The 19,780-nt window shown below is 42.4% G+C and overlaps 1 protein-coding gene across 4 annotated transcripts in view; it reads left to right on the top strand.

Annotated features, from left to right (window-relative positions):
- Nucleotides 1-2,058: 2,058 nt before the first annotated feature.
- Nucleotides 2,059-19,780, top strand: part of WBP1L (WW domain binding protein 1 like) — a 55,185-nt gene continuing 37,463 nt past the window's right edge. The window contains exons 1-2 of one of the 4 annotated variants that reach the window (XM_039871331.1): nt 2,086-2,271; nt 8,634-8,723. In XM_039871331.1, the coding sequence (XP_039727265.1) occupies nt 2,182-2,271; nt 8,634-8,723 (180 nt within the window). In that variant the 5' untranslated portion in view covers nt 2,086-2,181. Of the gene's footprint in view, nt 2,272-8,633; nt 8,724-19,780 lie in introns of all 4 variants that reach the window. The other 3 variants (XM_039871332.1, XM_039871333.1, XM_039871334.1) reach the window with 3 other exon arrangements.

The raw sequence follows: 19,780 nt of genomic DNA, 5'->3' as shown, positions 1-19,780 counted from the left end.
GAAGCAGTTCCACACTGGTGTTCTTTCAATAATCAAACTTTCCCTTTCCTTCCCAGCTCCTTAAGCCTCCTGGCATTCCTCCTGTTTTCATAGACAATTACTCTTGGAAAAGTCTGGAGTATGTAGTGGCTATAGTTCAGAGGCACTTTTAAAAGTGTTCACTGAAACTGCATCTCAACTCCATTTTGTAAGGCTTTCTATGAGCTGGCTCCTGTGGGATGTGGAAAGATTAGAGTAACTAAAATACCTTGGTGTGGGAAGTGCTAATGTAGACTAGACTGCAGGGTTTAGTGTCTGTCCTGTCCAATAGCTCACTTTGAGCTTTCAGGTAAAGGGAGAAAGGGAAGTTGGGATAAAATCCTCTGTGCTTGCCAAATTGAAACCACTAAGGTTTCCTAATGAAGATACCTAGTCTTTGTGTGGAGGAAATATTCCTTAAGGCCAGGGTTGAGACCCTGTTCTGTGAAAATAATTGGGCTCTTGCTTAGTACTCAATCTTTTCTCTTCCCCTTGGAAGCTTGATTGTGGGATGAATTTCTAATAAACTTGGCATTGGCAAGAACACTTGTCACATTTTGCAGCACTTGGGGAAGCAGGATCAAGAGAGAGGCAGAACTATGGAAATTCTTATTGCTGGGGCAAAACCAATTTTCTCATTCTTGTTTTCTGCTTTGGCGCTATTTAAGTCAAAAACAAACTCCTTGTAGACTCAATGGGACTAACTGGGTGAGGCTGTTTAATGCTTTGGCAGGTTTTTGAGAGGAAATTAGCAGCTACGGGCAGCTGGCTTCTCTGCCATAGGTCTTCATTTGTTCATTTATTTTACCAACATTGATTAAGGTTATGATTGGGTCCTGACTGGGTATAGGATGTTGTAGTGATTTCTTAAAAAATGAGTAAGACCTGGTATGCCATACAAAAAGCTGCAGATTTAGTAGAAGAAGTGAGCCAGGCAGATACAGATTACACTGTCAGGGGAGTGTTATGTGAATCCAGAAGAAACAAGGGGGTGGGAAGTAGGAGTTTATAAACAGGGAACTGTATGTGCAATATAGAAATGAAGTTAGGTGTACTATATAGCACAGCACACTGAGGATCTCTTAAGTGTTTAGTATGAGCAAAATGTGTGGGAGAATGTGTGGGTGGCAGAGAGTGAGATAAAGAATGCAGGAACCAGGACACAGGACTAAACTGAGAGGTTTGGATTACATAGCCTGTAGGTTGTTTAGGTATTTTAAGAGGAAAAGTCATGAGACATTGACTTTTGTGTGTGTGCGTGTAGTAGAGCACCCTTGCTGTGGTGTGTGAAAGGAATTCAGGAGGGAAGAACTGCAACTGGCAGGGCAGCAGGGAGACCATTTGTATTTAGCCAAAAGATAAGAACATGGATCGAAGAAATGAGAGTGACTTCAGAGCTATTTCTAAAGTACAGTCAGTAGAATTGTGTCCCTGAAACTTGGGGTGACAAAGCACTGTGCCTCAGGTAAAGGTACTATTTCATTGGGAATTTAAATTGACTTAAGCTACTGATAGGACAGTGGGAGACCAGAAATAGTGAGGCTGTTTCAAGACAAAAGACATAGAAAGATTTTAGATTGCAGACGTTTTCCTCCTTAGGAGCGCTGCGTTACCTTCTTAAAAAAAATAAAAATAAAAACCACCAGCTTTTTGGCAACAGCCTCTAGAAACACTATACCCTTTCTCTTTTTGCCAAACTGTGGAAATACATTACTTCCGCCACACTCAAGATGGCTGTATCTGAAGTAGCATTCAATACACACGTTCTAGGTGGCCCCGCCCCCAATTGGAGCCACTTCCGCCACTCTCTGGGGAGTGGGATGTATTTACACTGCCTCGCAACACTCAAGATGGCCCAGCTTCCTCCTACTTTTCATTGGCTGGATCCCTCAAGTCATCTGTTGCCTTGGGGGCGGGACTTCGATTTGATCGACAGCTATTTTGATCAATGGATGAAGGGCAGAGGCCAATGAAACTCTGAAACTAGAGAACCTCCCCAGTGTCTGGGAGGGTGTTTAGGCCGGGGCGGGGTGGAGCAGAGCCGGAAGCGGGAGGGGAGAGTGAAACAGGAAAAGAAGGAAAGAAGGAAGAAGAGGGAAGAGGAGGAGAGGGAGGAGGAGGGAGGTGGCGGCGCCGTGGCGGAGGAGCAGGAGCAGGAGGGGGATGGAGAGGAGAAGGCTCCTGGGTGGCATGGCGCTCCTGCTCCTCCAGGCGCTGCCCAGCCCCCTGTCAGCCAGGGCTGAACCCCCGCAGGTAAGGGGGAGGGGGCGTCCGCGCCAGGCTGGGGCCTGGGGGTCGTCGAGGCCTGGCTGGAGAGGGGGCTGGAGATGGCGTCGCCGCCTGGCTGAAGAGGGCTGAAGGAGTGTTGTTGCCAAGAGTCTAGAGGTCCCAAGAGGGACATCCATGCGTGGAGTGGACAGGCTCTAAGAGGGCGTCGATGTTTAGCTGAGGGACACCTGTTTTGATGTTAGGGAGGTGGCAGAGGCATAGTGCCAGACGAGTGAGGGGTCTTTGGGATGGCAGTTAGGTCAGGTGGGCAGGGAAGACCATGATTGGATAGTGGTCCCAACCTAGGGCATTGGAGGTTCTTTTGTGTCCCCCGGTGGAGCAAGTCTAGGTAGCGATGCCGCGTGTACGTCTGTGCGAGTTAGGGTATGTGGACTATTGTGCTGGCCTGAGAGGGAGGAGGGGCTGAGAAGATATTTATTTCAGGCTGGACAGGAAAAAAATCTGAGGGCACCATTTTTAATGATGTTGGAGTTACGTGGTTGGAGGCAACACTCTTGGAAGGCATGTGGGATGAAGTAGACCAGGACCCCTCAGGAGAAGGGTCCACTTGAGCTCTGATAAGCTCTTACTGCCAGGCTGGCTGGCCTGGGAGAGCCAGTCACTGGTGCTGATCTGGGCCAGCTCAAGGCTTTTGAGCAAAGGGTGATGCTGATGCCTGTACGGGCAGCAAATGGAGCACCCCAGCTCTTCTTGCTGGGTGGCTTGCTTTTATCCAGGCAAGAAGCTGGCTTGTGCTGATTCCAGCTCTTGCTGGCATTTCGAAACCCTAATGGGAGCGTTACTCCTGGTGCCAAGTTGGGTGGGGTGCAGTAGGGGGAATCGCCCCTCCTTCCCTTTCATTTGGCCAGGCCCATTCTGTTTTCTTCACTTTCTGTTCACTTCTCTGTCTTTTCAGAAAGAGACACCTTACACACCACACACACACACACACACACACACACACACACACACACACACACGGCATGATGGCAGAGACTGTACAGCTTAGTGCTTGAACTTTTTGTGATCAAGAGTAGAAGCAAAGTGCCAACAGAAATATTTATCTTTTCCCTAGGAGTTTATGGGGTACCTATTCATGTACTATATGCATCTTTGTTTTGCCCATTAGTATCCTCTATTTTAAAAATTAATTTTTTAAATGACATGACATGGCATTCACATAACATAAACTATTTAAAACCATTTAACCATTTTAAAGAGAACAATTCATTGGTGTTTGGTACATTCACAGTTTTGTGCAATCACCACCTCTATCTAGTTCCAAAACATTTTCATCACCTGGAAAAGAAACCCCCTACCCATTAAGCAGTTCCTCCCTCTTCTCCCCTTCCCCCAGCCACTGGCAACCACCAGTCTGCTTTCTGTGTCTATAGCTTTACCTATTCAGGATATTTCATAGAAATGTAATCCTACAATATGTGATCTTTTGTCTCTGGCTTCTTTCACTTAGCATAATGTTTTTGAGGTTCATTGTGGCACGGACCAGTGCTTTATTCCTTTTTATGGACGGACAGTTTTCCATTGTATGGCTATACCATAACTTGTCTGTTGAAGTATCCTGTGCCTCCTCTCGAATACGTTTATGTATATTAGTAATAACATGAGAAAGGAATAGAGCTTATTTTCTGGCCCAGTGTATTCCATTTTCTAGGTCTGGACCTTTCAAGTTTTGTTAGGGTTCTTTTTTTTCCCAGTTAAAATCATAAACTGGCAGGAGAAATAAATTTTCTTTGTTAGAAAAGTTATAACCCTCAGGACTGGTAAAGTTAAAAAATACAGATGCCGACAGAACAAAACAATAGAGCAAACTGTGGCTTTTCCTTTGCACGTTTCTATTTCTAGAAGTATTTCTAAAAGCTGTTTCCAATAACCAATAAATTACATTGCTGGAGGGTTGATTTAGGAACCTTGGAGCCTTTGGAGGTGGGTGCCCTGGCCTGGGGACTGCATCATCCCAGTGGAGAGCAGTGGTGGGCCTCCGAGTCAACGGTGGGAAACACATCTATTTCTTTAGCAAGAATAAGGATGACAAGGGGAGGTTCTTTACCACAACATGCGCACCTGGGAAGTGGCGAGAAGATGTGGGAGCGATTTCAATGTTTGTTTGATCACAGGCCATTTTCTTATCTATACTTTGGCACTTCCAGTACTTATTTTGGGGACAAGGTGGCTTTTGTACTTTGTTCCGTTTGAATGGATGCGAGCATTGACCAGCAGCTATTATGTGGTTACAGTTCCTGGAGAGAAAGGAAGGTTTTTGTAATAAGTAGTCTCCCTCTTCCTGTCCCCTCACCCCATACACTTCCACCCCCAACTCATACCCCTGTCTCTGTCAGAGAGTACTAATCTATAGTGAGATTTTTGTCGTGAATTTTGGCTTTTGGAATGGTAGTTATATAATTATTAACTGAATCCACCGCAACTTAGTCAAGTTGGTTTTTGGTTTGCTTTTTGTTGATTTTTGGCTTGTAGAAATCTGTAAAGAAAAAGAATTCATGGACTATTTTGGCATAGGATGTACTTCAGGTAGGTACTCAACTGTCCTTATTTCAACAAATGGTTTCTGGCTAACTCTGAATTGAGGACTCTCCGTACTCATTTCGTATTGAAATTTATGGGTACCTCATTGCATTTTTCCTCTGGAAATGGCTCTATCAAATACAACTTTTTTATTACATATGCATTTACTATCAGAAATACACGTTGTTAGGTGTCTTGCTTTCCTTCTTACTAGCCCTGCACTGGAACAGCCATTTCTTGCCATCTTGGCCCAGGAGGGTTCATTACCTTTTCTATGATTAGGATCTTAGACTTAACTCTCCTATTGGTCACTGCAACTCAGGTGTGGTTCCTTGAATCCATAAGGAATTAAAAAAACAGTAACATTGCCAAAGAGTAAGGCCTTGGCATTTGTTTCTTCCAAATAAATTATGATTGAGATACATAATTTCTTTCTATTGTTGGTTAGATTCAACCAGAAAAGTCTGACTATTATTTAACATAAAGTTTTAGTAGAAAAGTCTTTTTCCATGAAGTGACTCAGCCAGTGGCCTGGACACAAATCTCTAGAGATGCAGTCCTTACCTTTCCTCTGCCACACTTAAAACTTCGAGTTGGATGAGACACTAGTTCCTGCTCCTTTTTATACCACATCCCTCAATTAAGTATACCCATTTGCTCCCCACCCCCACCTTTACTCACCTCCTTGTCCCAGCGGTCAATCCGGAAGCCCTACTTCACTCTTCTTTCTTAAAAATGGCATTTCAGTGCAATCGCCATCGCTCCTTACAGAATAGTGGGACAAGAAACTTCTAGATTCTAATCCCCTTTCCCTAATTTTCAGTCCGCTTTACACACCAGAGTGAGCAATTGTCAAAATCAATACCTTGCTGTTTCTGTAAATCCTTTCAGTAGAATTCAGCAAACATTTACCGAAAGGTCTGCTCTTTGCAGCTGTTATCGCTAGGCATTGGGAACCCTCAGATGAGTAACAACAGAATCCCTGTCCTCAAGGAGCTGGTAATCTTGTGGGAAAGGCAGATAATGCACACAATGATTTGTAATCCAGAGGGATCAATGCTGTAATGGAAATGCAAACAAAGGCCAGTGGGAGCAACCGATTTTGCTAGGACCAGGGGAAGGTGGGGATCGAGGGAAAGTTTCGGGGAGGAAGAGGCATTTGGGCGGGCTTTAAAGGTTGATAAGAATAAGTAGGGTATCTGTGGACCAGGAAGGTGGGGAAAGCCCATTGCAGTATGAAAGCGAAAATGGAGCAAGCGTTGGGAGGTGGCATGTAGTCTGTGGCGGAAACTCCGTATGTGGGTGTGTTGAGGAATGTGAAAGTAGGTAAGACTTGAAAGATGGACTGTGGTTAGGTGGTAAGGAGGCCTTTTATCCATTCATTGAAGCAGTGCTGTCCAGTAGAACTTGCTGTGATGTTGGAAGTGATCTATATCTGCACCGTTTATTTTTGTAGCCACTTAGCCACATGTGGCTGTTGAGCACTCGAAATGCAGCTAGGATAACAGGAACTGAATTTTTAATGACATTTAATTTTTTATATCAGCATTTTGGAGATATAATTACCCGTCAAAGGATTCACCCTTTGAAAGTGTACATGAATGGCTTTTTAGTAAATCACAAAATTGTGTGACCATCACCATTATCTAACTTTAGAACATTTTCATCGCCCCCAAAAGAAACCCTATTGCCATTAGCAGGCCCTCCCCATTCTACCCCTTCCTCCCCCAGCGGCTGACAACCACTAATCTATTTTCTGTCTCTATGGATTTGCCTATTATGGAATCATATACTGTGTGGGCCTTTGTGACAGGCTTCTTTCACTTAGCGTAATGTTTTTAAGAGTCATCCTTGTTGATTGATCAGTATGTCATTGTATGTATCAGTTTTTCATTCATTTTTATGGCCGATTAATACTAAATTGTATAACAGTGGAATTGCTGGGTCATATGGTAATGCTATATGTAACCTTTTGAGGAACTGCCAGACTGTTTTCCAAAGTGGTATGATATTTAATTTTGATTAAATTAAATGATATAGCTACATGTGACTACTGACTACATATTAGAAGATGCAGATCTAACAGCTTTCCAGCATGGGGGTGGAGCATAGTCTGACATAGTGATGAAATCATGAATGAACTGTGGGGGCAGACCACCTAGCTTGAAACCTGACTCTCACTTACTATTCTTGAGCAAATAACCTTTTTGTGCCTGAGATACCTCATCTGTAAAATGAGAATAAAAATAGTGCAAACTTTATGGGTTTGTTGTGAGGTGAAAAGACATAGTATATGTAAGACTCTTGGACTATATTTAATGGTATTAAATATAATAACATCACTACTATTATTGTTGGTGGTTCTTAGAGTGCATTGTGGTTGGTAAGTTAGTGTCAGTTCCCAGACTGAGTTCAGAAACTGAGATTTGAGAGTGTCTTCGTTGATTCTGTTCTAAATCTGGATTTCTCTTTGTTCCCTGTGATTTTTTAGCTATGTAGGTAACTTTTCATGGTGAACCTATGTGTTTAGAGTAGTGGTTCTCAGTTGAGAACAGTTTGCCCCTTCCAGAGGACATTTGTCACTGTCCTGAAACTTTTTTGGTTTGTCACAACTTGGGAGTGCTGCTGGCATCTACTGAGTGAAGGCCAAGGATGCTGCTAAACATCTTTAAATCCTTTCAGTAGAATCCAGCAAATGTTTACTGAAATGTCCACTCTTTGCAGCATCCCACAATGCTCAGGATAGTCTCCCACAACAGATTGTTGGACCACAAATGTGAGCAGTTCCAAGGTGGAGAATGCCTAGCTTCTCACTGGTTCTTGCTCGTTATCACAGGGCTTGAGGTCAGCCTTCCTATGGAGAGAGAGGATAGCATTATGAAGTGTAATTAAATGCTTTAACATTCAGAATCTTGATTACTCTCAGATTTGTTGATATATGTTACCAGACAGTTCTTCTTTGTCAGCCAACATCAAACAGGTTGAAAAGAAGCACATTTTTTTTAGTCTGTGATTCAGTAAGCAGGTAAGCCTCCCTTAGTCACCCAGTCTTGAACTTTCTTTCCCCTTGCTTTGGTCTGCCCTTGTGGTTTCCATTTGAAGAATATATTTGTTTTTGCCCAGTGAAATTGATGGCCAGTTACTTTATTTTCTCAGTATCCCCTCTGGTCCCATAATCAAACTGAACTGAGTCATGTTCTTAGAACTTTTTCCTTTCCCCATTCCAAGTCTTGGCTGTACTCTCATTTTGGCCTCATGAACGTTGGTTTGTTCTCACACACTCTCAGCCTGCAGAAACCATTAGGTGTTCTCAAGGTCACCACGAGGGAAGCGTACTCTCTTGGACCTCAGGGAAGCTGTGTCTAGAGGAGAGCCTTCGCTTTCAGGCCCCAGGATATAGCTCATGGTGGGTGTTGGGACACTAGCTGGCGACTCTTTATGGATACTGTGGTTATCTTAGATGGCTTTGAATTCAAAATTCCAACTGCCTTTTGAATTTCTGGCCATCCATATGCCTGAGAGGTCCTCTTTCTTTCCTGCCTTAAATTGTTGGGACTAATAAGGGCCCATCAGGATCCATGTGGTGCAGTGACATGGGTTCATTTCTTACCCCATAATCCCAGTTATGGACATCATCAGGACCACCAATCCCACTATAACTGCAGAGACAGTAAGAGCAGCCACTGAGTGACAGGGAGCAATGACGATGGGTCTTGGAGACTTTTATACTCAGTGGCATACAACAGACAGACTGAGGTCCGGCTGTGGGCATCTCCCTTTTGGACCGTCCTTTGTATTTCCACTAGATGGAGCAAAGTCTGGCCAAAGGACTGCCTGCAATGTGGAAACCACAAACAAAGAAATACAAACAAATCCAGAACACTGCAGTATGGGAGGTAAGGAAAGGGAAAACAGATCTCATCCTATTGAATTCTGCTGCTTGATATAATTTTGGCTTTCCCAGTGTGGGAGTTAAAGTAGGTCATCCTCCCAGACTTGTGGATAGCCAGTCTTTTAATGGCCTGGGTTTCTGGGATGCTCTCACTTAGGAAGCTACATTCCCATAGCTTTGATTTATTTACTTTTGGTTTTCTTCTTTCCATACTTTCTCCTGTGGGAAAGCAGATAGCTGCGCATGTATCTTCTGTTCCTGTGCCATCATCACCCTCAGAGGATCACAGCTAAGTTTTGATTCACGAACTTAGGTGTTTTAAAGAATTTAAACTTGTTTTGGAAGAGCTAAAAGTGAATGTAAGACGTTGAAAGAATATTTGTGGCTGGGAAGGGTGGGACCTGGAGTGAAATTATAAAAACATGTCTGTTTTGATTTTTAAATAGCAAGCAAGATAGATCTTATGTTACAACACTATTTTATTACACATTTTCGCAGATCAGAGGCCCGTGTTCATGAAGAAGATATTCATGTTTTTCAAAATTCTGCTTGCTTTTTCCTAATTGCCACTTCCTAAATTTCCTTCCTCATCTAAAATTCCACCTGACAGTTTCACTCCAGTTGTATTAAAAACTAGCCAAATGCAGAAACAACAAAAAAACCCACAGCTTCATTTATTGATCAGATCTAATTATTTTTCCCTCTTAGTGGTTTATTTGGGAGAGAAAGTTAACATTTGGCTTTCTACACTGAGATGTTAGAGCTTCGTAGCTCTTTGAGACTTGAATGTAGAGTTGAATAGCGTGTAGTGTGACTTCATCCTGTATACTTTTTTTTTCTTGAGTCCTTCATCTTAACATATGCAGATCCTTTTGCTACATTTTCAGGAGGTAGGGAAGGCAGAAAACCTGCACCAGTCTGATTTGATACAAGGTCCACTCTGGCTCTTTTCATTTTCCTTCCTTAGACCTGATGGATGCTTTTCTTTGAGCTTTAAGGTACCTTTTACCTTTTTCATATCAGTTTTTCCCCCCAGCTTTATCGAACTATAATAGACAATTAGTTGCTCATATTTTTTATGTCAGTTTTTAATCACACAAAAAATAACTCATGCTCCCAACAATGAGAAATAAAAAGAATACAAAAATGCTGAAGAGTAGAAAGTGAAAGTTTGTGGTTTGTGTATATTTTTGGTGGTTTTTCTGCTTATGCTGCTTATTTGTAGATGTAGTAATACAATTCATACATATATATAAATAAATAACTTATATATAAATGTAAAATTGGTGCTGGGTATAGGGTTTCTTACTTTCATCTGTTTTTAAAATAAAAACATGGTAATTTATATGTAGCATTTTACAACATGCACTTTAAAAAATCTTAATATATTGTAGACTTCTTTCCATATAGCATTATATCTTTGATGTTTTTTAAATGCCTGTATGTTATTGCTTTAGATCTTGCAGAGTAAACATTGTTGTAGCTATTTCTTCGTGCAGTTGTGCTAGATTCCTAGAAGTGGCCTTGGGGGTTGTGGGGTTATAGGGTATGTACATTTGAAATTTGGGGTTGATAGTGCCAAGCCGCTAATACAACAGTGGTTGTATTAGCTTACAGTCCCATCAGCAAGATATGCAAGGGCTCACTTCCACACACATGTAAGCAGCATTTCTTGGCCTGCATCCCATCCTTATCCTTGAAGATGTGCCTTCCTGGGGAATATTTTAATTTATTTCCTCAGAAGCCTATAGGTCTCTAATTTGCTTAACTTCCATTCTTCTCCTTGTATGTAAACCCGTTGCTCCTTTTGCTGTGGAGGAAGATTCACCCAAGGACAGTAAAGTGGTCGCTGGAGAAGGGTGGAAATGCCTGCCCAGGTGCTGAGGAAGTGGATTGTGGTCCCATAGATGATGTCAGGCAGGTGGCCTGGAGCTGTTGGCCAACGCCATGTGGCACACAAGTGTAATTGCATACCCAACTATCTACCCTTCCGTGGTGGTCACTTCAGAAGAAGGGACACTTGGAGGTAGCATTGTTGAGAATGTAGACTCTGGAGCCAGACTGCCTCCATATAACCTTGAGCTAGTTAGTTAACTCAGTTTCCTCATCCATAAAATGGGATAACAGTGCCTAGTTTATAGGCTTATTGTGAGGGTTGAGTGCTTGCTGTATTGTAATTACTTGGTAAATTTTTAAATTTAAATTTAAATTTTTATTTTAGCTTTGGGAAATCTTTAAGGCTTCCCAATTCCCTGACTGACCCACAGTATGTTTTCACTGGAGGAATTTAAGAATATATTTTGGTTAACTCCTAGTCCAAAAGGCATGTGAATTACTTTTCATATCGTCAGCTTTGGCAATCAGATGAGTGGTGTTTTCCCAGCAGTTGTTTTCAAATAGTAAAGTACGAAATTACTTATTCTTAGAGCCGGTAAATTAGGATATAGATTATTATTCTGATTTACATATCATCGTGGCCTCTTGAGTGAAGAGTGGGGCGTTATCACCAGGGAGGAAGCGTGGGAGCTGTGGTTCAGCGTCCATTCTGACCACAGTGCTAGACCATATGCAGATCTGTCTGCTCTTGAACACTGTGTCCTGTACTGAGGTGAGGCTCTCCCTGGGGCTTCTTGACGCCTGACCCCAGCCTGCATTTGGTACTTCCTGTTCTGAGGTGAGAATGGTTTCTGAGGCTTTTCTTTTTTCTTTTTTTCTTTTGTAATAACAGCTTTATTGAGATATAAATTCACATACCATAAAAATCATCCTTTTAGAGTATACAGTTCAGTGGTTTTTAGTATATTGAGAGGGTTTTCCACTGTCAACTGCTATCTGGTTTCAGAACATTTTCATCACTCCAAAAAGAAATACTGTCATTCTCCCACCCACCACCCAACCTCCCCTTCCCGGTCCTTGGCAACCGCTGATCTACTTTCTGTCTCCATGTCTTTTCCCCTTCTGGACATTTCACGTAAACGGTATTTTATGACTGGCTTATTTCACTTAGCATAATGTTTTCAAGGTTCATCCATGCTGTAGCATGTGTCGGTACTTCATTTCTTTTTATGGCCGATTAATATTCCATTGTATGGGTGTAACACATTTATCTATTCATCAATTGATGGACATTTGGGCTCTTACCACTTTTGGGTTATAATGAATTATGCTTCTGCGAACATTGGTATACAAGTTTTTGTGTGGACCATATGTTTTTATTCTCTTGGGTATATACCTAGAAGTGAGATTGCTAGGCCATATGGTCACTCTGTGTTTAACTTTTGAGGAACTGCCAGCCTGTTTTCCATAGGAGCTGTATCATTTTACATCCCCACTAAAAATGTACGAGGGCTTCAGTTTCTTCACATCCTCTCCAACACTCGTCTTTTTCCTCATAACCAACCTTGTAGGTGTGGAGTAGTGTCTCACTGTGGTTTTGATTTGCATTTCCCTAATAACTTGTGATGTTAAACATCTTTTCATGTCATTATTGGCCATTTGTACATCTTCTCTGGAGAAATGTCCATTCAATTTTTGCCTGTTTTAAAGTCCCTTATCTGACTGAAGGATCTTCCCAGGGAACCCTAGTGTGTGACTGCCCAGGTGTCAGGGGAGAGATTTTCCTTTCAACTAGACCCTGCCGGGGCCCTGGTACTCTAGACTTGCTACCATCTATTCTCGTGACCCCCGGGCCAGTTACTTCACTTCTCTGAGCCTTCACTACCTGTGTCAGCATTGTCCAGAGACCGCCCAAGGCAGCCGTTTCTGTGACAGGAGGCCCTTGTGGTCAGAGAAGTCTGTGTCTTAGAGATTCAGCTACAGTTAAGCCTCTGAAAACTCCCACAGTGAAGCCTTTGAGTCTCTTGTCAGATAAATAATTTGCAAATATTCTCTCCCATTCTGTTTTTTTCCCCACTTTTTTGATGGTATCTTTTGAAGTACAACTGTTTTTAGTTTAGACGAAGTCTAGTTTATCTTTTTTTTTTCCTTTTGCCACTTAGCTTTTGGTGTTCCTTGTATCTTTTAAGGGCTCTGTAAAGCTTAATATCATTTTGGGTCAAGAATGGACATGATTTAGAATAGAATCCTTTAAATTTTTATCATAGAAAGTTTTAAACATATACACAAATAAAGATAAAGAGAATTACCCTTATGTACCCGCCACCACCTTCAGTAGTTTATTGTCATGGGCAGTCTTGTTTTATCTATATCCACTTTAACTTCCATTCATCTCCAGTGAAATTATTTTGACGTAAATCGCAGACTTCATATCATTTCAAGCATAAATCGTTCCGTTTGAATCTCTAAGAAATAAAAGGATTCTATTCCTTGAGATAACCACCCTACCATATCACACTCTAAAAACCCGACAATAATTTTTTAATGTTGTAGGATAGGATCTTGCATGTGAGAATTTAAATTAGATCCAGGGGTAAAAATTTGAAAATTCAGCTAATGATGACAGTTCTTCAGTTTTCATAAGTAATTAATCCTTGCTAAGTGTTCCACGACTTTAAAAAACATTACTCCGCAGCGACACCTTTCAGTCTTGTATCAACAGTGCTCTTCCAACCGCAGCTTTCTGTTTTTCATGTTGAGTGGTGGAGTTTTAATTATGGCAAACCCTTTTTTTATCCCCCTCAAAACTTTCTTTGTCATTTTATTTGACACACATCCATTTTCAACCTCTGCCTAGTATGTAAAGTGAAAGATTAACTTATGACTTTTGCCCTCAATTTCTAGTGTAGAGAGAATATTTGGAAAAATCCTCTCCTTATCTGAGATTGCACAAATGTTCAGAGAAACCTGGGAAAATGAGGAGACCCCGTGAGCATATTTTCTCCTCTTTTGGCTTTGCAGGGGCTGGAGCTGTGTGTCTCCATCCTATTCCTGGCTAACTGTATCACTCAGGATAGAGCATTGGGGGCTACGCTCCTGAGGGAGGAATGGAACATAGAATGTGGAGGCTGAAAGACACTGTAGAGATAATGATGCTATGAAAGAAAGCTCAGTAAGAAAGAGTCTGTGCTATTCAAAAGGTAGGAGATTTAAGGTTGAACAGGCTTCTTAACCGTGGGATTCTTTCAGGGGCTTAACTGTAGAGCCTTTGCATCGTGAATCTCTAAAAGAGATGGCAGACTCCTTTGACCATGTATACAGCAGAACTGGCTGGCTCCGGTGGTCTCCGGGCAATGCTGACAGAAGTAACAATTGAAGGATCAGAAAGGCAAAGTAACCAGCCCAGGGTCACAAGAGTAGGTGGTAGCATTGATGCAGGGTGGGTAAATTCCCTCGAGTGGAGATTCAAGTCCTGTACTGAGAGAGGGTCGGTGAGGGTGGTCCTGGCTGTGTGCAGGAAAGAATTCAAGCGCCCACCAGAGTTAGAGTCAAAAGGAAGGTTTATTAGAGAAGGAGAAATGCTCCATAGACAGAGCATGGTCATCCTCTCAGAGGTAGAGAATGAGAGGGCCTGAGAGAGACCCCAGGTATTCAAGGAATTCAGTTTAAATCTATTTTCCTTTCTGGGGGAGGATTTGTAGCTTTAAGGCATGGGGAAGTTGTTGGCAATCTCAGCAATAACCTTCCTGTAGGTTCCCGTTGTCTGGCAGTTGTCTGGCTGTTGTCTGGCTGTGTGCTAATCAGCCAGGTTCCCGTGTCAGGCAACACGTAGCAGGTTCTGGAAAGAACTTGATTTAATATTTTATTATCATGCCTCTTCGCTGTTTCAGCATGGCCAGGTCTAGAGTGCCAGAGTCCTGACAGGATCTGGTTGAAAGGAAAATCTCCCTCTGGGCAGTCACTCACTGGGGTTCCCTGGGAAGACTTCTGTCCCTTCAGTCAGAAACCCTAAATCTTAGTCCTAGGTCATATTTTCAGAGCTACAGTAGACTTGTCTGACGAGTGGGGATAGTAATAACTGCCTAGCCCTGTCTCCCACTGATGTAAGGAACAACTGAAATGTCTATGAAAGTAGTTTGTAAACCTTGAGTTCTCTGCAAAGATTGATGATTTATTGTATCACTGGTTAGCACCACCTTTTCTGCAATATTGAGCACACCTTGCCCAGAATGTGCATCTAGAACGAAGCGAAAGACCAGAACAATAGGTATAAGTACAAAGATATTAGCACCTGCTAATTTTTTTCAAGGAGGGACAGTGGGTTGCGCTGACTTTCCTTCTTGCTGTGAGGGGTATGTTTTCTCAAAGTCACTTCTAGTTTTTTTCCTCCTAAGCCTTGGGCCTAAATGCCCACTTCTGCTTTGCTCTCTAGTGATTTCTTCATGATTTGGACCCCGGGTCCAGGTGTTTTTGAGGTGGGTTTACTTGCTGCTGTCATCCTGTGTTGCCTCATACTCTGTGCCCCGGGAGGGGTGAGCACAGAATTCAGGTGTGGTCTATGGCTGAGTATTATATGAAAGGACCAGAATCCCCTGGATCTGGAATGATACCCTCTCTAGTTTCACCACGTTTAGTCATCATTTTACTTGGGGTGCGGACCTGTGCTGTTCCAGAAGTTTTCACACTCTCTACAATTTATGGGAGGGATAAATGGAATGTTTTCTGGTGTTTTGGACCATGAAATCTTAGACCTGAAGTACATTTGGTTACCGCATAGCCTAAGGAGGGAGGAAGTAATGTTTGATTTATATAAGATCCAGGAAATGAGAGAAGGTATGGTGCTAGGAGCTGTGTTTCCAACTAGACCTTACTAAATTTCAGTCTTTCATGCAAAAAAGGCAACTTCCAAGTGTTGCTAATGGAGTTATCTGGTGAGTGGGAGACAAAACCAGGCCCAGCTTCATCCCATTCCCCATAATCGAAAAACAAATGTTGGGGAATTAGACCATGTCCCAGCTCTACCTTGAGGAAGGGACTTTTGCTTTTGAGGTGGCGTTAAGTATCTTAAATTCCTCAGCTGAGAAATTAGAGACACACAGATAAAGAGACCCACAGAGGGTTTTCCAGTTCCTGCATCAAACCTCATGAGCTCTGCACAATCTCCAGATGCTCTTCCGATCTCAGCTGTTTACCAGGTTTCTGTGGCCAGGAAAATGTCACCCACACTAGTGTTTGGGGATTCAGCTATATTACCTTCATTTTTACAATCTCTTTAGTCATGTAACACTATTTTCTTGAGGGCCTACTTGTGCAAGGCATTGCTTGGTATTGTGAGGGACACAGAAGCAAAAGTTATGCATCTTGCCCTTAAGTTGCTTGAACTTTAGGAGAGAGGCCTGAGAATAAGTAACTTTGCCGAGTTTATGAGCACAGAAAAGAGTGAGTGGATTGTCCTATAAAAGCACAACCAAGGTGGTCTCTCTCTGGACAAGGTGAATGATTGTTCTTATGATCTTACACCCAGAGGGCCTAGAGCTGCTTCCAGGGACTCAGAGTTGAGATGCCTTTAATAAAATGACTTTGATATTAGCCCTTTCTGCCACTACTGTACCCACATTCCCACCTAAAGTGGACCATGTCTCTTATTTTTGCCCAAAGTTTAAATAAAAGTAAAAGATGAAATCAGATTTAGTGGAGACCTTGGAGACTGATTTTCCAAATGGACTTATCTTTCCAAGTCACATCTGAGTGTATATCATGTAGTTAGCATGACATATGTCCCTCCTTTTGTTCTTATTTCCATCTTTGGTTTAGAGAGAAGTTCAGCAGGAGACATGAAATGTGTCTGGGGACAGCTCTGAGCTGTGGCTCGCTGATTTTCGTGTAATTCTTGGCTGTTTGCCAGTTTGGTTGAGGTCGAACTGTTTCTAGGGCAGGAAAAATGAACCTTGCATTTTGGTACAAAAACAAACAAGGCTGCTGTAGTACTTGATAAAGCCAAAGCTGCAGATCCAGCGACAGCCCATTAACCATCAGTGACAGCCTCCTGTCAGTGGTGAGTTTCAGAGACCCCTGGATTCTCTGGAGAGGGCAGCAATTGTCAGTCCGTGAAGGTAATAAATATTGTGGAGTCGCTGATTATCATCACAAAAGGGTTTTCCTGTCAGGGGCAGAGGAAATAGAGGCAGAAACCTTAGGAAGCTGTTGTCAACCGGTTTCAGCTACTTTATTTCTTTAAAAGACTGAGGCTACACCATTGACCTGGTATCTTCCTTCCACCTCTCCTACCCGCTAGCGTGGAACAAAATCGACTCCGAGATTTATCCTATTTTAGTAGTAAATATAATGAAACAACAAAAAGAGAGCCTAAGACACTTAGTGAAGTAGAAATTTCTTTCCTCAATAGTTGTGGCACTGCCTTTGTCATTAGAAAGAAAAAAATATGCTGGTCAGAGGTATTTGGTAAAAACAAACGTGTGGGGCCCCACTACATTCTCCCTCCAGCTGATCTTCGCTTCCATCTTCTGCCTTTCTCGGATGCTCCATGTGCCCTTGTTTTCGTGATTTGGCCTTGCCTAGTGTACTCGTCTTCCCACCCAAACCCCACGTGTTATTTTGGCACTTATCCCTTAATAAAATTTTTTTGGCCATTCTCTCTCAGCGGCTCCCTCTTTTGACCTCGTCTTGCGCTTGTGTCTCTACTCCTCCCCAGCATTTATTATGGAATGCTTGTGTTTGTTTCTGAGTCCGCTGTGTTTTCTCCCTAGCTGGGTAATTAAATAAAGGAATCCTCCAGGGCAAGACGGATTTGTCCAATAGTCCACCCTTCTCATCCTCATGGTGTATCCTGGTTGGCTGGATGTGACTAACAAGTCACACAAGAGGGAGAAATGACTATTACAATATTAGAATACTGTCTCCATTGTGTGTTCAAGCCATTTTGGAGCCACACAGGCCTGCTTGAAATGCTTGCTGCACTGCCTACTAGGTGTGTGTCCTTGAATGAGTTACTAGCTTCACCGAGGCTCACGTTCACGTTTTTTATCTTTCGAATGTTATATATCACCATATGTTAGGGTCTTATGTCTCTAAAATGTATCCTGTGATGTTTAGCAAGTTATTGCATACCGCGTTTCAGAGCTGTGTGGAAGATGCAGTAGTAGAGTAGTAGGAAAGCCTCCATGGGTTTTTGTTTGTTTGTTTGTTTTAGTGGATAACGTGTAGAAGAAATAAGTCCTATGAGTTGTAGAGCTCCTTGTCCTGCTCAGAAACCAGGAGCCCTGGGTTTTCTTGCCTCAGCAGGCCTGCTACAGGTCTGCTTTTGTCTAGCCCCAGGACACAGATAAGCTAGTATTGTTGGCTCCTGGCAGCTAAGCAATCCTTAGCATTTTTATTTGGTAGAGTTTTGCAGATCTTTGTTCTGGGTTTGGAATGTTTCCCATGGCATTCCCCAAAATAATTACTCCAGAATCCTTTTATCAATGCTCAGCCTCACATTCATGATGTGAAGATATTTGGTTTGACTTTTATTGTGGCATTCATGTTGCTTTGGGATTTGAGTTAGTATTTACATCTTTTTTATTTTTTTTTAATCAGAACTCTAGGACTTTTAAATGTGCCTGTGCCCAACCTGAGAAAAATAAGTTCTCTTACCTTAGATGTTCTATATCTGCCCAGCAGTCTCTACTCAAAGCACCTAGAAATAAAATGGCCTTAGATATGGAAATTGTCTCCTACCCTATAAGCCTGGAAGTTGCTGTCCTGTTATGATAAAACTCTCTTTTTTCTGATTCCTTGATTTTGAAATTAGAATCCTCAGCCCCCTGCCCCTATCCTCCTTCAGCCTCAGCCGGCCTGAGATCCAGAGCATGGGAAGATCTGCTCCAGCTTGCTCCTTGTTCGGGGACCAGCTGTGTACTGGGAACAGATGAGATCTTCAGGGCTTTCCCAGTCATTTCCCTCACAGAACTCAGGCTGCAAAGTAGTTCAGAATGGGAGTTCTGGGGGCCAAGGGCCCTGAGTCTACACTCCGACCACCACTGTCAGATCCAGTATAAATGCAGTCTCATAAGCAGGATGCTGGGGCACTGACCAGGTGCATGCATGTCTGCTCAATGTTCAGCTGACCCTCTCTTCTGGTTTTTGTCTTATTAGTAACTTCTGATCTACTATCATGACTCCTGTATTATTGTAAAGGAAAAGGTCTTTGGAACAAGAGGCTTCATTCAAATCCTTGTTCTCCCACTGCTGGCTCTGTTACCTTGGGCAAGGTCTCCACATGCCTCAGTTTCTGCAGCCGAACAATAGGAATAATAGTACCTATGTTGTGGGGGTTAACTGGAGTTCAGATGTTGGTTAAATGGAGTTCCTAGCACAGAGTCAGTGCTGAACAAATAACAATCTCTCTCCACCTCTGTCCCATAATTTAAAAATTATAAATGCATAGGCTGCTTAGAAAAATGTCGCCAAAAGTTTCTTAAATTAGCTATAGTGAGAGAATGAATACTGCTAGCCACGAAAGTATATGTTGTTGCAGTATGTCTTCTTAAATAATAAGTTAGTCCAAATCCAAAGGTTTCAGCATTGCTGTGTTTGGGGAGACGATGAACTGGGGAGGGGACTGGGTCAGTGGAATGATGTCTCAGACACTGCTTGAGGCCACAAACAGTTGTTAAACTACAGCATTTTGATAACATAATCTCGCCTAATTCTGGTTTGGTGTGACACTTCCTTTTTTTTTTTTTTAATTGGTGCATTCATCGTTGAATTTAATTCTGCATCAGCAGGCATATGACTACAATTATGTGAAGAAGGATTTGACTTACCTTCGAGCCCGGATCACTTACATAAAAGAACCCTTTTTTTCCAGACTGGCAGAAATTGCTAATGATCATCTTGCCTCTTAAAATCCCAAAGCTGACTACTTTGTCACTGGGTTGTGGTAACATCTGCAGGGAGGGCATGGCAAAAAGTGAAGTTGCTTTCCTGGTAATTCCTTCATTTGCCAATTCAGCTTCTTTTTCTCTTTACCCGCCACATCTCAGCGCTTACTGTGGGTTGGTCAGCAAGGGGCTGGGCCAAGGAGAAGTAGATTAGTGTAAAGAAGCCATTATCAGCAATCGCTTTGTTAGAGTGTATGATACTGTGCTAGCCGTAATGCTTTGGGTTTAGTGCTTCTGTGCACACAGGAATTTATAATCTTATAAGAAGAAAAAGTATAAAAAT

The sequence above is a fragment of the Pteropus medius genome, unplaced genomic scaffold (genome assembly GCF_902729225.1).
Source record: "Pteropus medius unplaced genomic scaffold, Ma_sr-lr_union100, whole genome shotgun sequence".
Taxonomy (NCBI): Eukaryota; Metazoa; Chordata; class Mammalia; order Chiroptera; family Pteropodidae; genus Pteropus; species Pteropus medius.
Note: the sequence above shows the minus strand (reverse complement) of the source record. Positions and strands in the feature narration are given on the sequence as shown.